Genomic DNA, 23,831 nt, shown 5'->3' with positions numbered 1-23,831 from the left:
TTTATTAGATGGTGGCGAGGATACAGTGAGAAATAAATCTCACTCTACTAAAAGAGGCTTATCTGAAGAAGTAGAAGATGAAATTCCAAGGAAAAAGTCTAAGAAGGATAAGAAACACAAAGATAAGAAGAAGAAGAAGAAAAGGAAGAAGGAAAAGAAGGAGAAAAAGTATAAAAAGCAACCCAAGGAATCAAAACTAAATGAGCAGCATAAAGAATGTGGAGATACGCAGTCCATTTCTCATTCAAAATCAGAAAGCTCGAGCTCCATACCAAGTACAGAAGATATAGATCTACAGTCTGTATCTCCTTCGAAACAGACTTCTGGGTGGCTTCTGGAAAAAACTGTATATGAAAACCTTAATTTGGCCACGTCAAATTCACATGATGCAAATAATTCCGTTAGCAGCAAACTGGATACAACTAGAGATTCTGCTTTAGCCAATATTCAAGAGCTCAATGAAGTCAAGCTTACAAATGAGAGAGAATTGGAAAATAACACCTACCAGCCTACCAACGTAGCTTTGAATTTGTGCATAGGGAATGAATCTTTAAATATTGCTGATGTTGAAGGTAGAGTGGCTAGCATAAAAGAATATGAACAGTCTGAAGGTAGTTTGACATTGGAGGCTATGGAAGAAACAAGTGCTCCTGAAAGCAGTCCAAAGTCTGTAGTAGTACAACTGGAATATTTGGAAACAAGTTCAGCATCTGACACAATGGAGGTAAAAGATTTGGACTCTGTCTCAGAATCTTTCAATCCTGAAATGTTGAAACAAGCAGCAGCAACTTCATTTGAAACTGCTAGCTGTAATTTCGCCAACCTTCCCTCAGAGGCAGCTGCAGAAGCCAAAGATTCAGTGACAACTCTGGGGTTTTTGGCTATGGTGGTAGGAAAAGATTTTGAAGCCACTTCAGAATTTTTGAATACAGCAAAAGTGAAAGCTTCTGAAATAAGCCCCAATCAGGCTACCTTTATGGATATGAAAGAGGATTTGCTACATGACTCTGAGAGCATCGTCACAGTGAAAGATCTGCAACTGAGTCAACAGTTTGAGTCAACAGCAGTGTTGAAAGACTTGGAAGCAGCTTCAGAATCTCTGCATACAGTCTCTGAAAAATACTTTGAACCAGCTCTAGGAACTAAACTGAAGCATCATCGAGAAGAATTAAAAATAATTACAGAGTTGGATGCCCAGAAATGCACAGCAGCAACCCCTGATGTTGAGACAAGGGCAGGGGTGAAAGAATTAGGAGCAGCTCAAGCTTCGCCAGTCAAGACAATGTTGAATGATGCAGAAAAACATCAAATACTTTTGCAAACTGTAGCAGATGCAAAAGATGCACCAGAATTAGAGGACATGAAAAGCACAGATTCAACTTCAAAAGTGAGGACTATGGAAGTTGGGGAGATGGACATTAGATGCTCACAAGCAAAATCTAAACGTATAACAGAAATGAAAAAGTGGATTGCTGTGCCAGAACCTCTTAGAATGAAGGATGTGAAGAATCTAGATCGTTGTCCAGAATTTGAGGGAGATAGGCAAGTGAATTATTTGGAAACTCCCCCAGAAACTGTGGTAGGGAAGAGAGGAGAGTCAGGAATTACTGAAGATTCTGAGGCAGTGATTGATGTACAAGTTCCTGAAAGCATTTCACAATCTGAAACTGTTCTAAAAATTAATGATTTAGAAATGGCTCCAGAGATAGTAAAAACACATAATCTGGAAGCTTCAAAATATGAGGATGTAAGAGAAAGTAATACTGTGGGGAATGTAAAGGATTTTGGAAAAGTTCCAGAATCATTAATGACTGTGAAAAATTTGGTCAGCATTTCAGAATCTCAATGCACAAAAGAAATGAAAAGTGCAAAAGACATTTTGCAACTTGAGGCAGTAACTCAGAGAAAAGATTTAGAAACTAGTCTAGAGACAGAAGAAGAGCAAGGGGAGAGAGAGATGGATGCTACTTCAGATTCACTGCATATGATATTTGCAAATTATTCAGAACAGAGCCTAGAACATGATACAGAATCTGAGATTATGATGAAGTTGAAAAGTTCAGGAAATGTTCCTGAGTCACTGCACATGGTGGATGCAAACAAATTTGAAGCATTACAAACTGGGGAAATCAAAGGCATTAAAGCTGTAGATCCTGAAACAATAGTTGAGTTGAATGATTTACGTAATAAATTAAAACCACTGGACAGAGATGTGAAAAATGTGGAAGTAACTTCAGTGCCACCTGGAAAGTATTCTGAGATTCCTGTAGCATCTGAAACTGTGGCCAAAAGCAAAAGCAGTGAAACTGAATCTCATCCTGTGCCCCGAATGCAGGTGAAGCCTTCTGATGCTATAGCACACATGGAGAAAAATCAGAATGGTGCTGAGACAGCTGATTTGAAAACTTTACCAAGATATCAGAAAGTAACTAAAGAAGTAGCTGTAGGGATATCTGACAATAAGCTGCATGCTGAGAGTGAAGGCTCATTACTCATTTCAAAATCTCTGAAAGAAATGGATATAGTAAGTTCAGAAGGAATTCCAGAACTGGAGGATGTAGCAGTGAGACAAGAATTAAAAGAAACAACTGTGGTGAATGTGAGCAGTCCTAAGGAACCCTTAGCATTGAAGAATTTGCCATCAATTCCTGATTCTCATGCAGAGCAAAAGCTAGAACAACTCCAGAAAGTGGAAGAAAGGACAGAATCAAGAGGATTTATGGCTCCAGAATCTCTCTGTGTATCAGAGAAAGAGAAGATTATAGTTCTAGAATCTGATGAGATTAACAAAGTAATAGATTTGGAAAATAGTCCAGAATCTATGCATGTGACAGAAACATTTTCAAAGACCACCCTAACACCTTTCTATTTGATTCAAGCAAAAGATTCAAAAACAGCTTCAGAATCTACAATCATAGACCTGGAAGTTGATTTAGAATCTACTGTTCATGCAGGTGTAGAAATTGCAAATGATCCTCCAAAACGTAAATTGTTGGTAGGATCAGAAATTTTGGAAATTGCTTCAGAACCTCCCCACCATAATGAAATGTTATTAGAATCACAGTGCACACCAGTATTGCAAGTGCCAGATGCAGAACCCAGAAGTGAAGCACTGGCAGGTCCAGATTTGGAAGCAGATTCAGAAACCATATGTGTGATTGATACTGAAGAATTTGAAGTAAAAAAACCAGAAATGGCTCTAGCAACTTTGTTTGCCCCCGATGTGTTAGATATAAAAGCAACTCCCAGCTTTCTCCATGGAACTGATGATAAAGTATTAAAAGTGGCTAAAACAATTGAAATGGTGGATATAGAAAAATTGAAGGCATCATCTGAGTCTGTGCATGTACTGAAAGATACATTTGAACCCATTCGCATAACAGGTGTGAAAGATTTAGAAACAAGTCAGAAGGTGGAAACAAATCTAGCATTTTTGGACAAAAAAGAGATGAATTATGTGCTCACATCTACTCCCAAAGCTGATGTGACTGGTTCAGAAACCTTTGAAAGATGTAAACCAGTTTTGGGTGCACATATTTCAGAAGGCACGTTGACAACTGCAGATAAAGCAGAACAGAAGGATTCTGGAGTTCTAAAACCAGACACAAAATTGGCAGTAAAATATTCTGAATCAATTTCTGAATCTGCAACTGTTTCAGAAAGAAAGGATAGTGACAAAACTCAGTCTCTGTTTATGTTGGATGTCAAAGATTCGGGAGCAAGCTCCAGTACTTTAGCTACAAGAGGGATGGAAAATTCAGAAGCAGCTATGCAGTTTGAAACCACCTCTAAACTCTGTGTGCCACAGTTGAGGGATTCAGATGGTGCTGTAGAATCTATATCCATACCTGAAGCAGAAACCAAAGATTTAGGAAAAGCTCTAAATTATGAAACAGTATTGGAAATAAAAAATTCAGTAGCTACTGCAGCACAGCTAAATACACCAGAATTGAAGTCTTCAGAATCAGTCTCTGTATTAAAACTAGTTGACTCTACAGGAACCCGAGAACTGGAAATTACTCCAAGAAATCTAGGTACAACAAATTCAGATTCTTCCGGTACAATTACAGAGACAGAAGTACTGGAAATAATAGACTCTCAGATACATAGCAAAGCAGAAAGTACTTTGGAAGTAAAATATTTAGAATCGGCTTCAGAAACAGAATATGCCCTTGAGACACATCAGTACAAAGCTGCTCCAGAATCTGAAAGTGTGATGGAAAAGAAACATTCAGAAACAACTTCAGCAGTTGTAGGTTTGGTCAATAAGGAAGATTTAGAAACTATTGCAAAATCTAAACATGCTCAGGAAAAAACCTACTTAGAAACTCCTCCACAATCCCTGTGCACTATGGAGGCAAGTGATTTGGAAGGAAGTAGCACATGTGAAGAAGTGCTGCATGTTTCAAAAACTACCCCCCAATTTTCAAGTATTGTGGAAGAGAAAAGTTCAGGAGCTACAATATCATCTTTGGCTACAGAAACAGCAAATGATTCAGAAAAACAACTAGAATTACAAATGCGTTTTGATGAAACATGTTCAAGAACAGCTTTAGTACGTACAGAAAACAACTCTAAACCTACTGTAGAAATGGCATCTATTGTGGATGGCAAGAGTTCTGAGGCAAATGCAGGGCTTATGAATATAGTAGAGTTGAAAGACACTGAATCCTTTTTAAAATCTAAGGTTGTTTCAGAATCTGTACACTCAAAAGAACTAGAAGATTTTGAAGCAACCACTAAATGCGATTCTATAGGGAAAGTAAAAGATCTGCAAGTTGCCCAAACAACAATGGGAAAAGAGAAGCAAATGGATTTTGAAGGAATTTCAAAATCTGTGTTAGCTTTGGGGACTCAGGATTTGGAAAGAAATTCAACTCCTATTTTGTTGTCAGAAAAAAAGATCTCTGAAGCATCTTTAGAATCTGCCCATGTTCTTAGTATAAAAGATTCAGTACCAGCTCCTATGACTGCAGAGAACATAGACATTACAGAACAAAATTCCAAAGAGATATGCATGGCAGAGGTGATTGATCTGGAGTCAACTACAGAACAACAAGCTAAGAATTCAGAAACTATTCCACAATTCACTGTGGAGGTGAAAACTTTAGAAGCAACTTCAGAGCCTTTCCACAAGCCAAAGGAAAAAGACTTAGATGGAATGACACAAGTCTCTTTGGAGGAACAAGGTTTAAAAGTAGCTATAAAATCTGTAAGTGCAGCAGCAGAAAACCTGAAATCAAACCAACAATTGTTGAAAGATTCAGAAGTGTCTCTTGAACCTTTGCAAACGGCCAAGGAGAAGGAATTGGAAATAACTCTACGTGATTCTTTGAAGGATCAGGATTCAGACACCGCTCCAAAGTCTTCTGATATAATGAAGGATAAGGAAGAAAATATTTTAAAAGACAAGAAAAGTGAAAAAGTAAGCAGCAAAAGTAAAGATAAAAGTAAGAGTGGGAAAAAAGCAAAAAGGAGTCGATCAAAATCTACTTCTAAGTCTAAAAAACGTAAAAAAAAATCTAGATCACGTTCCACCTCTAGACAGGTAGCATCAAGAAGAGCACGTTCTAGAAGTAAAACTGATTCTCGTTCGAGAAAAAAGGATTCTACCTCACGTCATAAATCTAGATCAAAATCTTCTGACAAAAAAGAGAGCAAAGAATCTTCAGCAAGGTCTAGACGGAGACGTTCACGGACTTCTGATCGGCTTAAATCTCGATCAAAGTCTATTGACAAGAGAGAAACTTCTGTAAGGTCAAGGCGAAGACGGTCCAGATCTTCTGATCGTCACAAGTCTAGATCCAGATCAGTTGACAGGAGAGAATCGGTCAGAAGGCGGCGAAGATTGTCACGGTCATCTGATAATCACAAGTCTAGATCCAGATCAGTTGACAAAAGAGATTCTTTGATAAGATCAAGGCGGAGGCAGTCTAGATCTTCTGATCGTCGCAAATCCAGATCACGATCAACTGACAAAAGAGATACTTCAGTGAGGACAAGGAGGAGGCGGTCTCGGTCCTCAGATCATTGCAAATCCAGATCCAAATCTGTTGACAGAAGAGAGTCTTCAGTAAGAACAAGGAGAAGAAAGTCCATATCCTCTGATCGCCATAAGTCTAGATCCAGATCAGCTGATGACAAAAGAAAAACTTCAGTGAGGTCAAGGCGGAGACGGTCCAGGTCGCCTGATGTTCGCAAATCTAGATCAAGATCAGTTGACAGAAGGGAAATTTCAGTGAGGACAAGGCGAAGGCGGTCTCGGTCCTCTGATCGTAAATCTAGATCCAGATCAAATGAAAGAAGGGAGAGTTCTGTGAGGGTAAGGCGAAGGCGGTCCCGATCCTCTGATAATCGCAAAAGTAGATCCAGATCAGTCGACAAAAGGGACACTTCATTGAGAGTAAGGCGAAGGCGGTCCAGATCCTCTGATCGCAAATCTAGATCTAAATCTGTTGACAAAAGGGAGAGTTCATTGAGGACAAGGCGAAGAAAGTCTGTGTCTTCTGATCGCAAATCTAGATCTAAATCTGTTGATAAAAGAGAGACTTCATTCAGGGGGAAAAGGAGACGGTCCAGGTCTTCTGATAATCGCAAATCTAGATCCAGATCTGTTGATAAAAGAGATACTTCCATTAGGGCAAAAAGGAGACGGTCTAGGTCTTCTGATAATCGCAAATCTAGATCCAAATCAGCTGAAAACTTAGAAACTTCATCAAGATCAAAAAGGAGACGATCCAAGTCGGTTGATAATAAATGTAGAACAAAATCTACTGAAAAAGAAGACCCCTCCCTAAAATCCAGACACAGAAAATCTAAGTCTAAATCAAAGTCCAGATCCAAATCATCTGAAAGAAGAAAAGATAAAGACTCTTCAGATGTTTCAGGAAGAAAACGCTCCAAATCTAGATCAAAGTCCAAATCACTTGAAAAAACAGAGGGAACTGAATCTGTGGAAGCACCTAATCACACCAAGTCTCCTGAATATCATAAATCTAAATCTAGGTCTAAATCTTTGGAAAAAACGGGAGAGAAAGACCCTTTGCGAAGATCAAGGAGTAAAGGCTCCAAGTCCTCTGAACCATCTCGTAGGCATAGAACAGAATCACGATCTAGAAAAAACCGTTCTCGATCAGCAACACGGAAGAGGTCTTCAAGATCAAAATCTGACCATCGCTCTCAAACACGTTCCCGATCTCGCTCCCGATCATGTTCAAGACGATGGAGGAGGACTAGATCAAGATCTGTGTCGAGACAAAGGTCTTTATCCAGGGAGAGGCGTAGGAGAGCTCGGCGAAACCGGTCAAGGTCTATTGACAGGAGGAGGAGGAGGTCTGATTCAAGAGACAGCTACAGAATACCCCTCAGATTACGATCTCGAAGTCGAACACCTGTTCGTCTAAGATGCTCTAGATCCACAGGGAGAAGACGGAGCACCAGTAAATCACCTGATCATCGAAGATCCAGAACTTCAAGCAGGTCACCTAAGCGTCTGACTGACTTAGGTAATTAATATTTAGCAATTTGTTACATAGATAATGTTATGAACATAAATTGGTATCTCTTAATTTCTCGGGGTTTTAGAAGATTCCTTTATTTTAAAACAATTTCTTTTAAGTGTTGTTAAAGAGGGACATTCCAAAAGTGGCAGCCTGCTTGTGCAACAGAATTCCGCTCACACGTATCAGGCTTCTCTTTCCTGCTCTCTCCTTGCATCTCCCTGCACAGCTTCAAAATCTGCTCTGGAAGCTTGGGGGACCCTTCGCAGTAGAGGAACGGGAAGTCCTGTTTCATCTGCTGGTACGATGTTGGATATTTTCCAGTGTCAGTATATTTCACAAACCAAAACCTACATACGTGTTATTGTAGATAATTTTTATGCCCATGCTGAAGAAATGAGAAATAACTTTTGGTGTTTTAAAACATGGATGGAGAATCTCTGGCCCTTCAAATGCTGTTGGAAATTTTTACAGCTGATGCTTTACCCTCGCCCTGCTTGCAGGGCCGCCGCTCACTAGGACTGGAAGGGGGCAGGGAAAGCACTGGGTTGGTGGTGGCAGCATGTGCCGATGCACACATACTTGGCACCTGCTGCCAGTCCAGGGCTCTCACTGTCACCTTACCTCTCACATCCTGTCAGGTGGTACAGGGGGCTGCTCAGTGGCAGTGAATCCTCAGCTCCCATCAGCCATGACTCGGGGATGATGAAAGTCGTGGTCCAACAACATCTGGAAAACGATAGGTTCTCCATTCCTATTTTAAGATAGCTGATTGTGCAAAGTGATCTATTCTGTGAGTTTGTCTGAATTGGTTTCAGAGATAGGAGAGGAAACACTTTTAGAGCTGAATCTTCCATTACTTTAGTGTTCTTTAGAATAGGAGCCAGGCATATTTCCAAGTTCTAAGTGCAGTTCTAGAATTCCAAGTGCAGTGTAGGAATTCATCCTGAGAATGGACATGGTACGAAGTAATAAATAAATTGTTACTTTTGTAGACAAGGCACAGCTACTTGAAATAGCTAAAGCAAATGCAGCTGCCATGTGTGCGAAGGCTGGTGTTCCTTTACCGCCAAGCCTGATGCCTGTTGTTACTCCAGAAAAGAAGGAAGAAAAGGTTGCACAAAAGTCTGCAAAAGAGACAATATTGGAACTCACTGAGGTAAGAGAATCAAATGAAACTTGCAACTATTACTATTTCAATACAAAATGCAGCATTTATCCAGTAAGATACTAAAATCTGTTTTAAAATGGCAGGATTTCTAGATAACTTAATGAGGGATGTGGGGTAGAGATAAAACATGTCTGGAACTTTTCAAGCTGTGGCGAAAAACTACATCATTTCAGTATGTTTTGGGGGACATTGACATTATATTTCCTTGTCAATGTAAGCATCTTCAAGGCATTTGATAGATTATGTTTATTTTTGCTATCTACTAATGGTATGCTTTTGCTGCTGCTTTATTGGGTTGGCTTTATATGTTGTAAGGTTTTTATTGCAATGTATTCTTTTTTCCTGATTTTATGTTGTTTTTTATGCTCTTAAAATGGTAGGTTGCTTGGCGATTCTTTAGGTGGTAAATGATTAATAAATTGAATAATAATAATAATAATAATAATAATAATAAACAACTGCTTATTATTTACCACATAAATGTCTCACATAACTTAGAATATAAAATCATAGCATTTTGCATATTTAGGAAATTTAAAACTATAAATGCCTTTGTTTTATAGAAACAGAAACTGCAGATATACCCAAATGTCATATGTACGGTAGTTGTACCTCTGCTCCTGAACGCTTTGGGAGTCGAACGTTTTGGCTCCCAAACAATTGAAAACGGGAAGCGATTGTTCCGGTTTTCTAACATTCTTTCGGATGGGGCTTCTGCGGCTTCCTGCACCCAATAGGAAGCCGTGCTTTGGAAGGTGAACGTTTTGGAAGCCAAACGGACTTCCAGAACGGATTCTGTTCAACTTCCGAGGTACGACTGTACCTCCTTTTGGTGGATCTTAGTTACAGTTTATTTTCCGCCCAGGTTTTCAGATTTCTGGCTTCTCACCCATAAGAGGTCTCTTCTGCTTTCTGCCCAATCGTGTACTGATCTTTTTATCCTCCAGGAAGCAAGGGCAATAAACTGCTTGCTTTTCACTTTGAGCAGCGTTTCTGTGTCACAGGTATTTCAGGTGAGAGGTAGACCACATGGTAGGAGCTTTCTTGCTTTGCCTTTGGCATATGACACTATTTCAGTTTAGTGATGGGCATAGTAAAACTGAATTAGTCTTTATGTGGTATAAGATACATCCATTTATATTGGAAGCAAGCCAGATGGCATCTCAGTAGCATCTGTTGTATTAGGACTATGGTCTTGCAGGTATAATGGATATCCTCTCCAGGCCTGGTCTTGAGTATGGTGCTGTTACCAAGCAGTCAAAGTCTTTGATTCCCGTAATTTTCAGTATTTGGTAACTGACGTTATATAGATTTAGCTGCTCAACCTTTGCCTCATTCCTATTATTGTGGTAATTTTTTTAAAGAAATGCAAGAAGATTGCACAAAGCCAGGAAGATGATATTATTGTGAACAAGCCTCATGTGTCTGACGAAGAGGAGGAAGAGCATCCTTTTATCAACCATCCCTTTAAACTCAATGAGCCCAAACCTATTTTCTTCAACTTAACTGTGAGTACTGCAAAAATGCAGCATGAAAAGTCTTTATTTGATAATTTTATAGAAAATAATTGTGACAAATGAGATTCAGGAATAATTGGTTTATTATAAAAAATATTTCTCACAATTAATGTAAGAGCAACTGATCGTGCTTTAATGTTTAAAATTAATAACCATGTTCAATAACTTTCGAAAAATGTTTGACTGCAGTAGTTAATCCTGTTTAAACATCTATCTATCTAATTAGCATTGAATGCACAAGCATTTTTCGTTAGTGCTATTCACATGTTTACTGATGTGTAGGGCAGTTCTTTGGCAACAGACATTGTTTGGTGCTTCGAGCCACATCCATGATGTTGTATCCCTGTTTCCACACCATCCTACATTTGTGTGTTAAGTATAGAGGCCTCCTTTTGGAGCAGCTTTACTTGTTTTATAATTGCAAGAGTTTTAGCTGTTTTTTAATTGTATGTTCTTGAGGCAGATGGATACCAACAACAGCATTCTATTGTTGTTACCTTCCTGGGACCTCAAGATGATTGAATCTTATAAGAAATCTTAGAAATAAATACTCATGATTATAATACTCTCTCCCCCCCTTTAAGACTCCTACTATAAAACCGGCAGCTCCGAAAAATCAGGTTACTTTGACGAAGGAGTTTCCTGTCTCTTCTGGATCTCAACACCGGAAAAAAGAATCAGATAGTGCGTATGGAGAATGGGTTCCAGTTGAAAAGAACAAGGATGAGAACAAGGATGATGTGTTCCCCAACCCAGCCAATCTGGAGGTAAAAATTAGAAAGATCTTAACACATGGATACCTATTCATTACCTTATAGGTACATGAGTATTTAGAATCTACAGCTCACTTAAAAAATCATGGTTGTGTTTAATAAAAACATCATAAAGTTATAAAATCATAAACAGAACAGATGGCAAACACAGAATCAGATTTTCTAAAAATGTTTGATGAAACATACAAATATGTTCCCCTGAAAGAAATAAGAGCTACTGGCACTCTTTGAAAAGCAATCTGTAGAATTTAGACTGCAATCCAGAGAACATGCAGAGGCATATTTAAAGGATTGGTGTACGGGCAGAGGAGATTCTGATTTAGCCTCAGCACTGTTCCTTGTGCTGTGTTTCAAACTGTTTTTGAAGCTCTCTCTGTTCAAAACTGGCTTGCCAAACCATGCCTGTAGCTGTCAAGGGAGTGGGGTGCGGGGAGGAAGACCCTCTATATGTGCAGAAGTCATTTGTGTGTCCATCTGAATTATAGTCCTATTTTCAGTAATTCAAAAAGGATAAAGCCCACTGCCTTTTCCCTATATATTCACTTCTAGTTTCTGTTTCTTGGTCATGCAAGTGTTCAAATTTTGGGAACTGCTTTCTACATAATTTTTAATGCCCTCTGTGAAGGATGCATTGCCTTGGCTCTGGATATCTCCAAAACAGATGATACCTTTATTATTTTTTAGCCTGTGGACATCTCGTCAGCACTGACTGAGCGGACCATAGCCCAAAAGAGGCTTACGGAAAATACATTTGACATGGAGGCAATGTGTTTGTTAAATCGTGCACAGGAACGGGTAGGTTGCAGTTTCTTTCTTGTTGATCTCCCCGGAAAGGGAAAGTTGAAGACATGTTGGGTTGGAGCCAGACTACCTGTGGGCAGAACGCAACCCATGAGATGCTGTGCTGGAGGAAGGGGGCCGTTTTTACCCATTCCCCCTGCAACCCTCTGCGCCCCCTCAAAAGCAACTCTGATGGGTTGTGGGGCTCTCTAGAACAGCGTGGGAGGTGGCCCTGGGGGCTGCAGTGGGGAAATTGGCAAAAATCGCCTCTCCCTGCTCATACACAGGTGGAGGAACCTTTGATGGATCTCAGTCCCTTCCGTGAACAGAAGGCGCCTTCCAATACATAGAAGGACAGGTCTGGATCCAACCTGCTGTGTTTTCTGAAATCGTTTTACTGTTTCATATACTAGTGGCAATATTAATTTTCAAATTCCTTATACTTTGAAGTTTAGTCTGAACTCATCATAATTCTGGGTAGAATGTGGACTAGAAACAACCGAGTTAGCTTTTGTACTTTCTAAACTTAGACTTCCAAACATTGAAAGGATGCTATAATTCCTTTTATATTTGCAAGTTAGATTACCAATACTTTGAAATGAAGTGGTTTTCAAAGAAAAATGCTTTTGAGTTGATTTTTCTTTTCTTTGAGGAAGTACCTGGATAGCGGATAGCTCAGTTGGTTAGAGTGTGGTGCTGCAGGTTCAATCCCCATATGGGGACAGCTGCATGTTTCTGCAATTCTATGATTCTGAGCAAAATAATGGCTTTTCTTCTCAGTTAAAGAATGACACACACACACAAAAACATAGCAGTAGCTGAAGCGGCATTAGCCGGTGGGAATTTTCTCAGAACATCAAATTTTAAGTTAATTTGAAATGGATTATGATTCTACTATGTACCATGTAAAAGTATATAGTGGCTGTTGCTACCACAGTGCATGTCTGCATTTGAGAACTTACTAATTAATTATATTGTTATGTTCGTTTATGGTTGCAGATTGATGCCTGGGCTCAGCTGAATTCCATCCCAGGCCATTTTACAGGAAGCACTGGAGCACAGGTCTTGTCATCAGAACAGTTATCCAACAGCGGTCCCCAGGCTTGGATTAAAAAGGTAGATGATATTCAGACAGATGAGTCCAAATGTCACATGATAAATTCCTTAGAAATCACTGGAAGAAGTGACAGTGACCCACTTAGGACACTAATAGCTTCCTAAAATAGGTGCAGAAAATAAATGAGTTAATTTACTTCTGTGTTCTGTCAAGATGTGTTGCACTCTTGTTTTGGAATCTGTATCTACTATGCCTGACTAGCTCTGTGTTAATACTGGTTTGGTAGGTTAACTGTAGAAACTGGGAGAATTATCTATGCTCATGTTTGAAAAGAGTTGTTTTAATTACTCCCACGGTTACTGTTATCTCGTGCTGAAATTGTCCTGAAATGGGGGGTACAATTAAATGATGCCGTTCCATTACTTACCTAGCCAAGAGATCAATCTGGTTGTGATTTCAGTAAAATTTTGACAGTGAATTCAATAAATGATTGCCAGAGGGCTGTAAAAATCCACTTGCTTACTTCTGTTGGCAGAGAGATGAGAATCTGAAAATGGCAAGAGAGCTTTTTCTCCATAGTTTAATGTCCTTACCACTTATTAAGAGGCAGTGGACTTAACTTTTCTCTCATTTAGAGAGAGAGAGAGAGAGAGAGAGAGAGAGAGAGAGAGAGAGAGAGAGAGAGAGAGAGAGAGAGAGAGGCTCCTAATCCCTGCTTGATCTTGCAGCACCATCTGGAAGGACTGGACTTGCCTATGAATAAAGGAGGCTTTGCCCTAGGTTTTCCCGAATTGTCGGGGTAGAATAGGGAAAAAGGCTTGCTTTTGTTGTCCTTCCTAAGGGAGAATTAGTGGCTGGCTTGATGAAGTTAGTATTTGTGAGGGATAGACAAGTTGATCTGAGCATCTTACACAAATATGAGATGGAGGAGGGAATTGCAGTCTGCTAAGCAAGGTATTAGCAGAGTGTATGTGTTGGTAGGGTGGGGGCAGAGGAAAAGCTGAACATATTTGTTTGCCTTTAAGTTGATTAGTGGTTAAGGCAAAAAGGCAACAAAAAAAGGATGCTTGGATACTTCACTCACAGCTGATTTTTATAACTCAAGCCCTGACCCGCTTGTAGAACTTAATGGTGTATTTGCTGACTTTAAAGGGAGAAGCATCAAAGGTGCCTTGAACTTATGAGTCAGAATTTGTGCAGTTAGATTTCAGAATTGACTACGCAGTACTGGAGAGTTCAAAAGACTGGGGTGGAGTTAGCTTCTTTGGCAAGTATATTTTTACAGTCTCAATGAAAATTCTTCCTCCAAGTACACTCCTCCAACAGAAATAATTTACCCTTCTAGCTCTGATTGGTTCTTATATAGCACTATTTCTTGGAGCCGATGGTTTGAAAAATGGGCTGTAGTTGAGTCAATATAAGCGCTTAGATACAGTAACCAGAGAGTTTTATAACTGTATTCTGTTGATAAAATGTACTATACTCTTTTACACTTTTGTAATTAAACTATATGGGAAATACTGTAAATATATTATTATCTGTAAATATTACCTGCTGAAAAGGTTTTCTTTGTGGAAATAAAAGTGGGGAGCCAGGGGTAATTATGGAATGGCAGCCGCCATTTTAGCGAAGGTTTTGCTGAAGCTTCCATTGTGTGTTTGTCTTTCACCACCCATGTACAGTTCACAAAAAAGTCATACTTGCTATAATTTAATTGGTAGTGTATCAATTAGGCATACACCAATTATTTTTAATAAAATCTAGAAGATTGAACAAATGATTCTTGAATCATGACATCTTTAAACGGCAGAGTTTCAAATGACGTTTTTTTGCCCTTTGTAGCAGAAGTGTCTGGGGGGTATGTACATCTTCAAGCAGTAATGGTTCGATAATTGGCCCTACTCAGCTGCTAGAGATTGACCTTGGATTGACCATCTTAAAATGCTCAAAAGTAAGGTGTTGTTGATGCCATCTGATAGCAGTAGTGCTAGGGTGCTCATGACTTCCTTCGCTTAAGATTCTCGAAAGAGGATATACTGTCCTTAGACTTTCATAGATCAAGAGTTCTCATTGGTTCTCCTGTGCTGTAATGATTTACTCTACTTGATAATATAAAGGTCTCTTAGAAGTCACAAGCTTATCATGTGGACTGTAGGCACAATTGCTTTCTGCCCTTTTTGAAATCTGCTTAGTTATGCCTAGATCCTAGCACATGGGACCCTCCATGCCTAGGACATGGAGCATGGCTCTGTCAGGAATAGGAAGAATCCTGCTGGGGAACTTTTCATGTGAGTTTGCTGAATGTAAGCATAGGTGGGGATGGCAAAGCACTGGCATTTGCATCCTGTGTTCCCCTCCCACTTTGTATCGTGAGTCCTGTATCACCTTAGATACCAAAGAAATGTTGAGTAGAACATTTCTCCTGAAGTCTGTGAGATCAAATTGCCATGCTCTCTGGTAATAGTTGGCACTATCTTCACATGCTTCAAGTTCAGAGTGTTCCTGATTTTTCCCCACATAGGGTTAATGGAAAGTCCGTCAGTGGGCCCCCTCCTTGTAAAGTCAAGTCTTTCCAGTCACAGGCAAATCAGATGTATATGGAAAGCAGTTCTGTGTAGGTTTTCTAGAATTTGTTATTCAAAAAGTCACTTCATTTGAAAAATTAAAATGGTATTATGAGGAGATGGATGCTCCTTTCCTATTCAAAACTTTTTAGCTGAGTGATGGAAGTCAGGCTGTGAGATGCAAAGGAGACTAGATCTCTCTGCTGCCAACAGTGTAGAATTCCTGAGATTGAAAATTCTTTCCTACAATGTATTTGGACTTTCTTCATTCATCCTGTGGGTACTAGGTGCTTTTCCTTGGAAGTAAATCTCATGGTGAAGTCAGTAGGACTTGTGTCCAAGTCAACATGAATATGATTGGGATTTTCTTTGGGGGTGGGGGTGGGAAATGAAACCATAAGAAAATCAAATTCATTCATCATTACCCAGATTAATAATATCTCACTTTACTTTCTATGAATGCAGAAATTGGGGTGCTTTGGAGTCTTCTAGATATTGTACTACTTTGATTCTGTGGTGAATTAATTAAGGAACCTAAAGTAGAATTGGTGATTTGTTTGAGAAATGAAATATTACATCAGTGTTGCATTTTTAATTTTTTAAAATTAGGTTTGGCAAAGCATAACAAAATTCAGTCACTATAGAGTTAACTTGAGAGATATTCTTGTTAATATGCTTCATGGGATAGAAAGAAGGCCACATTAAAAAACAAACCCAGTAGCAATTTGTTGTTTGGTTTTATTTAAATTTGTTTGACTTTTAGTAGTGTGATATCAAATGTTTGGGCATTAGGTTGTTGAACAGTATTCTGAAAAGAACACTTTCAGGCAGAAATATTTCTGTTTTGCATTATCAATGATGTAATTAGTTCACAAATGCAAATATATTAAACTCATTCACAGCACACGTGCAAGACATTCATTCTTCCTTTAGGATTACTTTATTTACTTACCAGTTCAAGTTTATGTTGAAGCACCAGAGGCTCTTTGGAGGGAATGCTTTTAAAATACTTGTGCCTAGTTTCAAAGAACTGCACAACTAATTCCATGTGCCTGTGGGAAGTCTGTTTCTGGAGAAACAGTCCTCCATGCCATATAGAAAGCTTCTTTTGAAACTGAAGGGAAGGTGATATGGGCTGAGTGAAAGTTTCACTGGGAATGCCTAAAGTTCTTTGGAGTCTAGCTGCAGTTCAATTCTGCACACGTTTACTCAAAAATAAGTTTCATAGTATCCACTGAGGCTTACATCTTGGGACTACAGTCATATGTGCACAATTGGATTTATTACAGTCGTACCTTGGAAGTCGAACAGAATCCGTTCCGGAAGTCCATTTGACTTCTGAAACGTTCGATTTCCTGCAGCCAATCGGAAGCCACGGAAGCCCCGTTGGACGTTTGGCTTCCGAAAGAATGTTCAAAAACCGGAACACTCACTTCCGGTTTTTGATCATTCGGGAGCAGAACCATTTGACTCCCAAGGCGTTCGGGAGCCGTGATACGATTGTCTTTTATAATAACATATTTGTAGAAAAGCTAATGTAGTATGTCACCATGTACACAAAAAGATCTTTGGGCACCCCAAGTGATAGAAAGTTTATAATATTCTTCTACATCCTGTTTGCTAAATGAGAGAAGTGAAAAGATTTGTGAAATGGAGAACTGGCACTGTATGGTATTACTGGAAGGAAGGGGACAGCCCTTCCAGAGCTCTAGCATGATGCAGAATGTTGTGAATGAGTGGAGGGCGAAAAGGTGAGAACGTTTGCATGAATGCTGTAGCTGTTCTGAATGCTGTGCTGTTCTGAAGCTTCCCCTGTCCCAGTACTGTGTCCCACTTCAGGATCTGGAGGGCCCTGACTACGCTGACCTTTGTGATTGCTGCAATGAACAGGATTCGTGCTGCTGAGAGTGCCCAGGTGAAACAATTTTAGGAGAGAGGGGTAGTGCTTCATTGGTGTTGGACTGTAATGATGATCTTCCCTAACTTCAGAAATCAGTGACTGCCAATATTAATGTTTCCTGAGAGCAATTGCAAGATCTCCAACAAAGTAAGCATTTTGTGATAACAACAAACAAGGAAATTGTGAGCAAGGACAGACGTTTTAATTTCTCTTAAGGAGCTGGATTGGTGTATACGCTTCTAAAAAGTGGGGAAATTGTTTCACTAATTCAGGATTCTCTCCGGAGGCTTAAGTAGTAGCCCATGTATCTAACCGTTAAAAAAAACAAAAGCTTGCTTGGAAGTACATCAGGCATGAGAAACCTGAGTTGTGTTGCTGGACTACAACTCCCATCATCCCTGACCTGGCCATGCTGGAGGACCACAGGTACCTCACCGCGCATGGTATTTTTTCTCTACATGTAAGTTAAACATGATGAGGATACGTTAAATATCTATTTCTCATGAAGGCTGGATGTGTTCTGTCACAAAAGTAATCTTTCGCTTTCTATGGGTAATATATTTCAAGGGAAATAGTTTCAGCTGCAAGTCTGCACACATACAAATGTGTGTGCACTTGCGTGCGTACACATGCACGCACACCCACCCACCCACTTTAGAAATGCAGAATCTGGCAATTAGCACCCTGGAAATTTCAGCATTTTTAAAAGGTGTGTTTCTGCCATTGTGGTTGCAGAAAACAGCTTGGAAAAATACATTGCGCTTTTTCTGAAGACTCAGAAAGCAGAATGGAACTAGATTGCGGTTTCTAGTGATCAGGAAGCAGAAGCTAATTGAAGTAAATCATGCACAAGTCCATTGATCTCAGGGCGTCTGCTTAGTTAGGATATGACTTAGTTGGATACTGTTCTAGAATTTCACTACCCTGTGCAGCTCCCAATCCATTCACCAAGATTGTATTCTTAATTTTCACATTAGTGGCCATGTTACACCAATCTCAGCTTCCTGAATTTAGGAAGAAGCATATTATAGAAAGTAAACATGCAAAACCTATGCTAAGTGCAAAATGTTGCATTGTGTGTTATTAGATTTGACTGCACTGGCAACCTTTCTTGCTGTTTTCCTCTTCCGTCTTTGCTTGTTCAGCAGCATGCTTGACCACCTGGGCTTGTTAACCATAGGTACAAGTACAGGCATAGAGCAGGGATGGGGAACCTCTGGCCTGTAGACCAACTTTGGTTGCCAGGGAGTCCAATTTTGCCTGCAAGGCCATTTCCCCCAAATCACATCCTTGCCCCCATAGTTTAGGGTCTAGGGCGAAGCAGACCCCTACAGAGAGCAGGATTGAATGTTCCTCTCATCAGCTAGTGGGCAGAGCAGTTGATTCCTTCATCTACTCTGCAGGTCAACTCTTGACAGATGGGTGGGACCGCCCACCTATCCATCTGATGTCATAATGTCAGATGATTGAAAGCTGAGTAGGTTTCACCCACTTGCCAAAGTCGACCCATCAGGCCTCTGGGCTAAAAGGTTTCTCCACTCCTGGCAACTTCTCTGCCGCTGTCCATTGTAATTCACGTACCATATTACCATGCCTTTATCCATGTACAGAAAACTATAATAACCACTATGTTTGTAGATGAGGAAGTCCTGGTGTCTGTAGCTGAGAAATATTTATTTGGATCAGAAGAGGTTCTCTGTAAAGCACTGGTATTAAGTTTAACTTCTAAAATAATTATAAATATTGCAAATACTATCAGTGGCAGACTTGGTCTGCTCACTGTAGTCCGTTCTGTGTTTTTCTTATAGGTATTCACCCTTGCACCCAGGATTGGGTATTCCTGGAGTTCCCATTTGTGTGGGCTTCTCTTGGCATTGAATGAATCTGGTAAATTGTAATTTCTTACCTCTTTGGTTTCTAACTCTTCTTGTGCCAGTCTAGATATTGCATTGGTCTTTTCTTTTTGTGTGTGTGCCAGTGTCAATTCCCTCCTCTCCTTGTACACACAGTTCTTATCACTAGGTCCTGCATATCAGGTTTCAATTCCTTGTCCTGTGAATTGAAGATGAACCTATCAGCCCTTTCCTACCTCATGAAGAGGAAATAGCTTAGCACCATCTAGTGGTAAAAGACCTAAAGCTCAACTAGTTTTGCGTGGCGTAGGAAAATTTGAAGATTCACACATGATAAAGTGCCATAGAAGTGACAATATTTAAATGAAAACATGAATGCCTTTGGGTAGCTATCAAAATAAAATACCAGTTTTCCCATTGCTCTTTCTTGCTGCTTCTATTAAACATTTGCTTTTAAATTAATCTTGCTGTTAATTATATCTAACTTTTAGGATCTTTAGACATTCCCCACATGATTCAAATTGTTGGCCTTGCTAACAGTAGCTTACTTAAGTGAAAATTAATCCTACTTTGACTATACCACACATTGTAACTATACCAGTTAGTACTTTTGTGTGAATTTTTAGAACAGATTGAAATAGAAGGGTTGTGAATTATGTCAAAATGGAATTGTGTTTCTGTCACTTCAAGCAGTGGTTCAGTTTCCACATAATGTTTTCTGTGCTTATAAAAAGTCTATAAACATTATGGTAGCGTATAAACCTGGCAGCCTGTTTTACTATGTTGGCAGTTGCTGTATATAATTAACATCTAGATAGTGAAAGCCACGTATCACTACTGTTAGAAAAGTTTCTGAAATAATTTGTGGGACTTTAAAGGCTTGCTTGGGTTGTAAATTTCTAATTAACAGAATTAGCTTCCTTGACTCTGCTGCATTTGATAAGGAGTTGTGAGGTACTATCCAGAGAGCAAGGTATGCTGAAGTCCCATTGAAATAAATACCACTTCAATGCACTATTAAGTACTTAGCAGTGCAGGCCTACACACCTCCTTAAAAATAAGTCCCATTGAGTTCAGTGGGGCTTACAATAAGTGGGTACACATGTAGCCTCAGCACTACTGTTTTCAGTTGGACTTGAGCAGAAGGCTTCATTTGGATTGCATCGTAAAATGTATCTGGCTGTATCTGTTATGACTATCCTGCCAAGCCAATTAGGAAAGGGGATGTCGTTTTTACAGAGGTGCTTTTCAGAGCTGAACTGCATTTAAAACTTCAGCCAGCTGTATCCCTTTGACTGGCAGAGGTTTCTATGAGTGGAGGTGGGGAGGTGGTTTCCACAACACTCTCCCTCCCAGTCTACTTCAGTTGGTTGGAAGACTCTTTTGAACAGCATGGGACATGGCATGAGCAGCTGCAGGAAAAAGATTTTTTTTGGGGGGAAAACCCACTCCCTTCCCTCTTCTGTTAATGGAAGCATCCACTGGAGCAAAGAGCATTCTATGAGCAGCGGGAGACAATTGAATAAAACCTTAATTTTATTAAAATGTATACCCCACCTTTCTAAGCAAAATACCCATTAAAGGTTGTGTTCTTTTGCTTTTACACCTGAAAGGGCTATTCTTGTAACACACAAACATGCACAGCCAATGATTTTTGGAAAGTATATGAGAAGCTCTTGCAACCTTCAAAAGACCTTGGTCAGGAAGTTGGTCTCTGTCGTCTTTGTGAACTGGATACACATTGGTGCTGAACCAGACATTGTTGATGAACATTCTATCATTACAAAGCAGGTGCAAAAGAGGAGTCGGAGCCCTGGGTGACATTGACTGGGGTTTGTATCCTCTGCATGGTTGCCCTTTTCTAATGAGAGGTTCCTGGAAAGGAGAGGGGAGGATGAAAATGGAAGTAAGTAAATGCCCTTCTAGGTGCATCAACTCAAAGCAGTTGGTAACTGGCAACAGCTAACATGTCTCTATGTACACAAACTGCATGGCTTGCACCAGTCAAAACGTTTCCATGAGAGGTAATATCTGTCTCAGTTTTGCCTTTCCTTATACCAGAGCATTCCCCCCCAGAGTAATATCCAATTATTGCATGATTACAGGCAGCAGTTTTAATTATGGGTATACCTGTGGAACTGAAGTCACACATGTTCTGGAAATGTTGCTCTTTGGTTTCTTAACATCACCATATGGGGATTCATATTGAACTGGGTGTGTGCCATAATTGTCTGCGATGAAGAGGAAATCATAAGGAAGATTGTACTCTTCATTTGCTTTTTGCAATCTATTTTCAGTAAATGAAAATGAATGAAATGTAGAATGAAAGCAAAGAAATACTCGATGTGTAGGTTGATACTCAAATACTAAGCTTTGTGCCTTTGTAAACGAGAACGTGAGAATAATATATTGTGTTGATGCTACCAATGTATATTATTAACACAAGCCGTTCGTTGCGTTGGGTCATTGGGTGGGGCAGAAAAGAGAGATGATAGTTCACAGAATAGCCTGTGAACTTTCACCCCTCTATATGGAAACTTGTTTCAGGGCCAAATCTGCCTTGTAGCTGCCTTCTTGCCACGGTCAATGCCAGCCCTACTATTCACAACACTGCGGCCATCGAGGCCTAGGTACGTAAAAATTTAAGGAGTTTTTAAAAGTACTTAAAGCTGATACAATGTTTTAAAACCTATGTTTGATCTTACAGCATTAAATAATAATAATATGACACTTGTGGTTATTTGAAGCAGTTGTCACAGGCTACTGCTGAGTTGTGTGGCCAAGTTCTTTTTTTCTTTTAAAGAATTGCTTGTATCATGCACAGGGATTTTCAGGTGGAAAATAATTGTACAGTTGTGTAATAAAGTGGGAGAAATTGTTTTTTTTATATTTAAAATATGTGTAAATGTTTGCTTTTTCTATTCAGTAACTAGGTATACATGGCACACATTTTGCCAGTTAAATGTTTCCACAAGATGAGAAGAGATGCATTGGAACCAAAGTGCTACTATTTAAAATGCTTGTAAAATATATTATGTGTATATATAAGCAGTGGATATTTATATTTCCACTTTCTGATTGAAACTTTTACTTTAAGAATATGTCTAGGTAGATTTCTTCAATGCATGTAATGTAAAAACATGCCTATTTCTTTGATAGTTGATAGTTAGAAGCTTAGTTAATAGAAGCTTAGAACTTAGAAAGTTCTGTAGTTTTTCTTCAGAGTGCTAAATGAAGGGTTCCTTTTTACTTTTTTTCTTTGGGTAGGATCAGTTTCTGAGAGCTGCCCCTGTAACTGGAGGAATGGGAGCCCAACTCATGAGGAAAATGGGATGGAGAGAAGGAGAAGGCTTGGGTAAAAATAAAGAAGGAAACAAGGAACCAATTCTAGTGGATTTTAAGACTGATCGGAAAGGTGAGTTGTTTTCTCTGAGGTTGACAACTTCATACTGATTTGTCCCAGTCCATTGGGGAAGCAGGTGCCTTTGTGAGGATTCTTGTTCTGAATAGAAATCCTGTGTAAGCCAGGAAGGCTTTGGTACCCTACATTCAGCACTTTCATCCCAACACTTCTGATGTACAATACATACCACACGAAACGATACTGTGCCAGTGCCTTATTGCCTGTTGTAGGGGTTGAGTGAATCAGATAATAATGTGTGCAGCCAAATACCAGCAATAATGTCTTCCTTATGAAAGAATTTCTGTATCTGGGTCATTGCTTCTCTGGTGCAGAATGAGCCCTCTTAAAGTGATGCAGAAGATCAGAAGTCTCTGTAATTGTTCCCCCCCCCCCAAATAAGGTACAAAAATGACCTAACTCCCATTTCTTAAACAGTTCTTTCTTGAGTGGCTGACCCAGAAATCAAGCCTAATTTTTCTTTAGTCATTCCATTTTTATGTAAAAATGTTATGTACTGTCCATTTGAGACATGGGTGGCACTGTGGGTTAAACCACAGAGCCTAGGCCTTGCCATTCCGAAGGTTGGCGGTTCGAATCCCCATGACGGGGTGAGCTCCCGTTGCTTGGTCCCTGTTCCTGCCAACCTAGCAGTTCAAAAGCACATCAAGGTGCAAGTAGATAAATACGTACCGCTCTGGCGGGAAGGTAAAAGGCGCCAATAAAGCGAGATGAGTGCCGCAGCCCCAGAGTCATCCGCGACTGGACTTAATGGTCAGAGGTCCTTTTACCATCCATTTGTTTTCCTAGAACAGGCATAGGCAACCTTGGCTCTCCAGATGTTTTGGAACTACAACTTCCATGATACCTAGCTAACAGGGCCAGTGGTCAGGGATCATGGGAGTTGTAGTTCCAAAACATCTGGGGAGCCAAGGTTGCCTATGACTGTCCTAGAACATTTTCTCTGTACTAATTTCTAGTTTGATTTAAGACAGGCAAGGGCACATTTTGAATGCTTTATACATTACGTTGTATGTTAGCTTCACTACTTCTGCTGAGGCCAAATATGGAATGTAAAGCCTGACAAAGGTTTGGCCAGGGTGGTATTCTAAAACAGTGTTTCTCAACCTTTTTTGGGCCACAGCACACTAGTTCCGTGAAAAAAATCACGAGGCACACCACCATTTAAAAAGTTAAAAAATTTAACTCTGTGCCGCCCTATATTATAATTATGACCGTAAGAAACACTTGCCAAATATTGCTTTCCGGCGGGTAAGTGTTGTGTATTGGCGGCCGCCAGGCATGTGACAATGCAAA

At 39.8% G+C, this 23,831-nt stretch overlaps 1 protein-coding gene across 5 annotated transcripts in view; it reads left to right on the top strand.

Annotated features, from left to right (window-relative positions):
• The window catches only part of SON (SON DNA and RNA binding protein), a 34,765-nt gene that overhangs the window by 7,054 nt on the left and 3,880 nt on the right, over positions 1 to 23,831 (top strand). The window contains exons 3-12 of one of the 5 annotated variants that reach the window (XR_015949786.1): positions 9 to 7,505; positions 8,495 to 8,658; positions 10,035 to 10,178; positions 10,772 to 10,954; positions 11,645 to 11,755; positions 12,740 to 12,856; positions 19,070 to 19,148; positions 20,903 to 21,020; positions 21,662 to 21,744; positions 22,382 to 22,529. Coding sequence is in view for 2 of the 5 variants with exons in the window: in XM_035114623.3 (XP_034970514.3) it covers positions 9 to 7,505; positions 8,495 to 8,658; positions 10,035 to 10,178; positions 10,772 to 10,954; positions 11,645 to 11,755; positions 12,740 to 12,856; positions 22,382 to 22,529 (8,364 nt within the window). In the remaining 3 variants the exon portion in view is untranslated. Of the gene's footprint in view, positions 1 to 8; positions 7,506 to 8,494; positions 8,659 to 10,034; positions 10,179 to 10,771; positions 10,955 to 11,644; positions 11,756 to 12,027; positions 12,099 to 12,739; positions 14,578 to 19,069; positions 19,149 to 20,902; positions 21,745 to 22,381; positions 22,530 to 23,831 lie in introns of those variants that run through there. The other 4 variants (XR_015949785.1, XR_015949787.1, XM_035114623.3 and 1 more) reach the window with 4 other exon arrangements.

This window comes from Zootoca vivipara, chromosome 4, assembly GCF_965207765.1.
Source record: "Zootoca vivipara chromosome 4, rZooViv2.hap1.1, whole genome shotgun sequence".
In the NCBI taxonomy this organism is placed as follows: Eukaryota; Metazoa; Chordata; class Lepidosauria; order Squamata; family Lacertidae; genus Zootoca; species Zootoca vivipara.
This window is presented reverse-complemented; position numbering and strand designations above follow the sequence as displayed.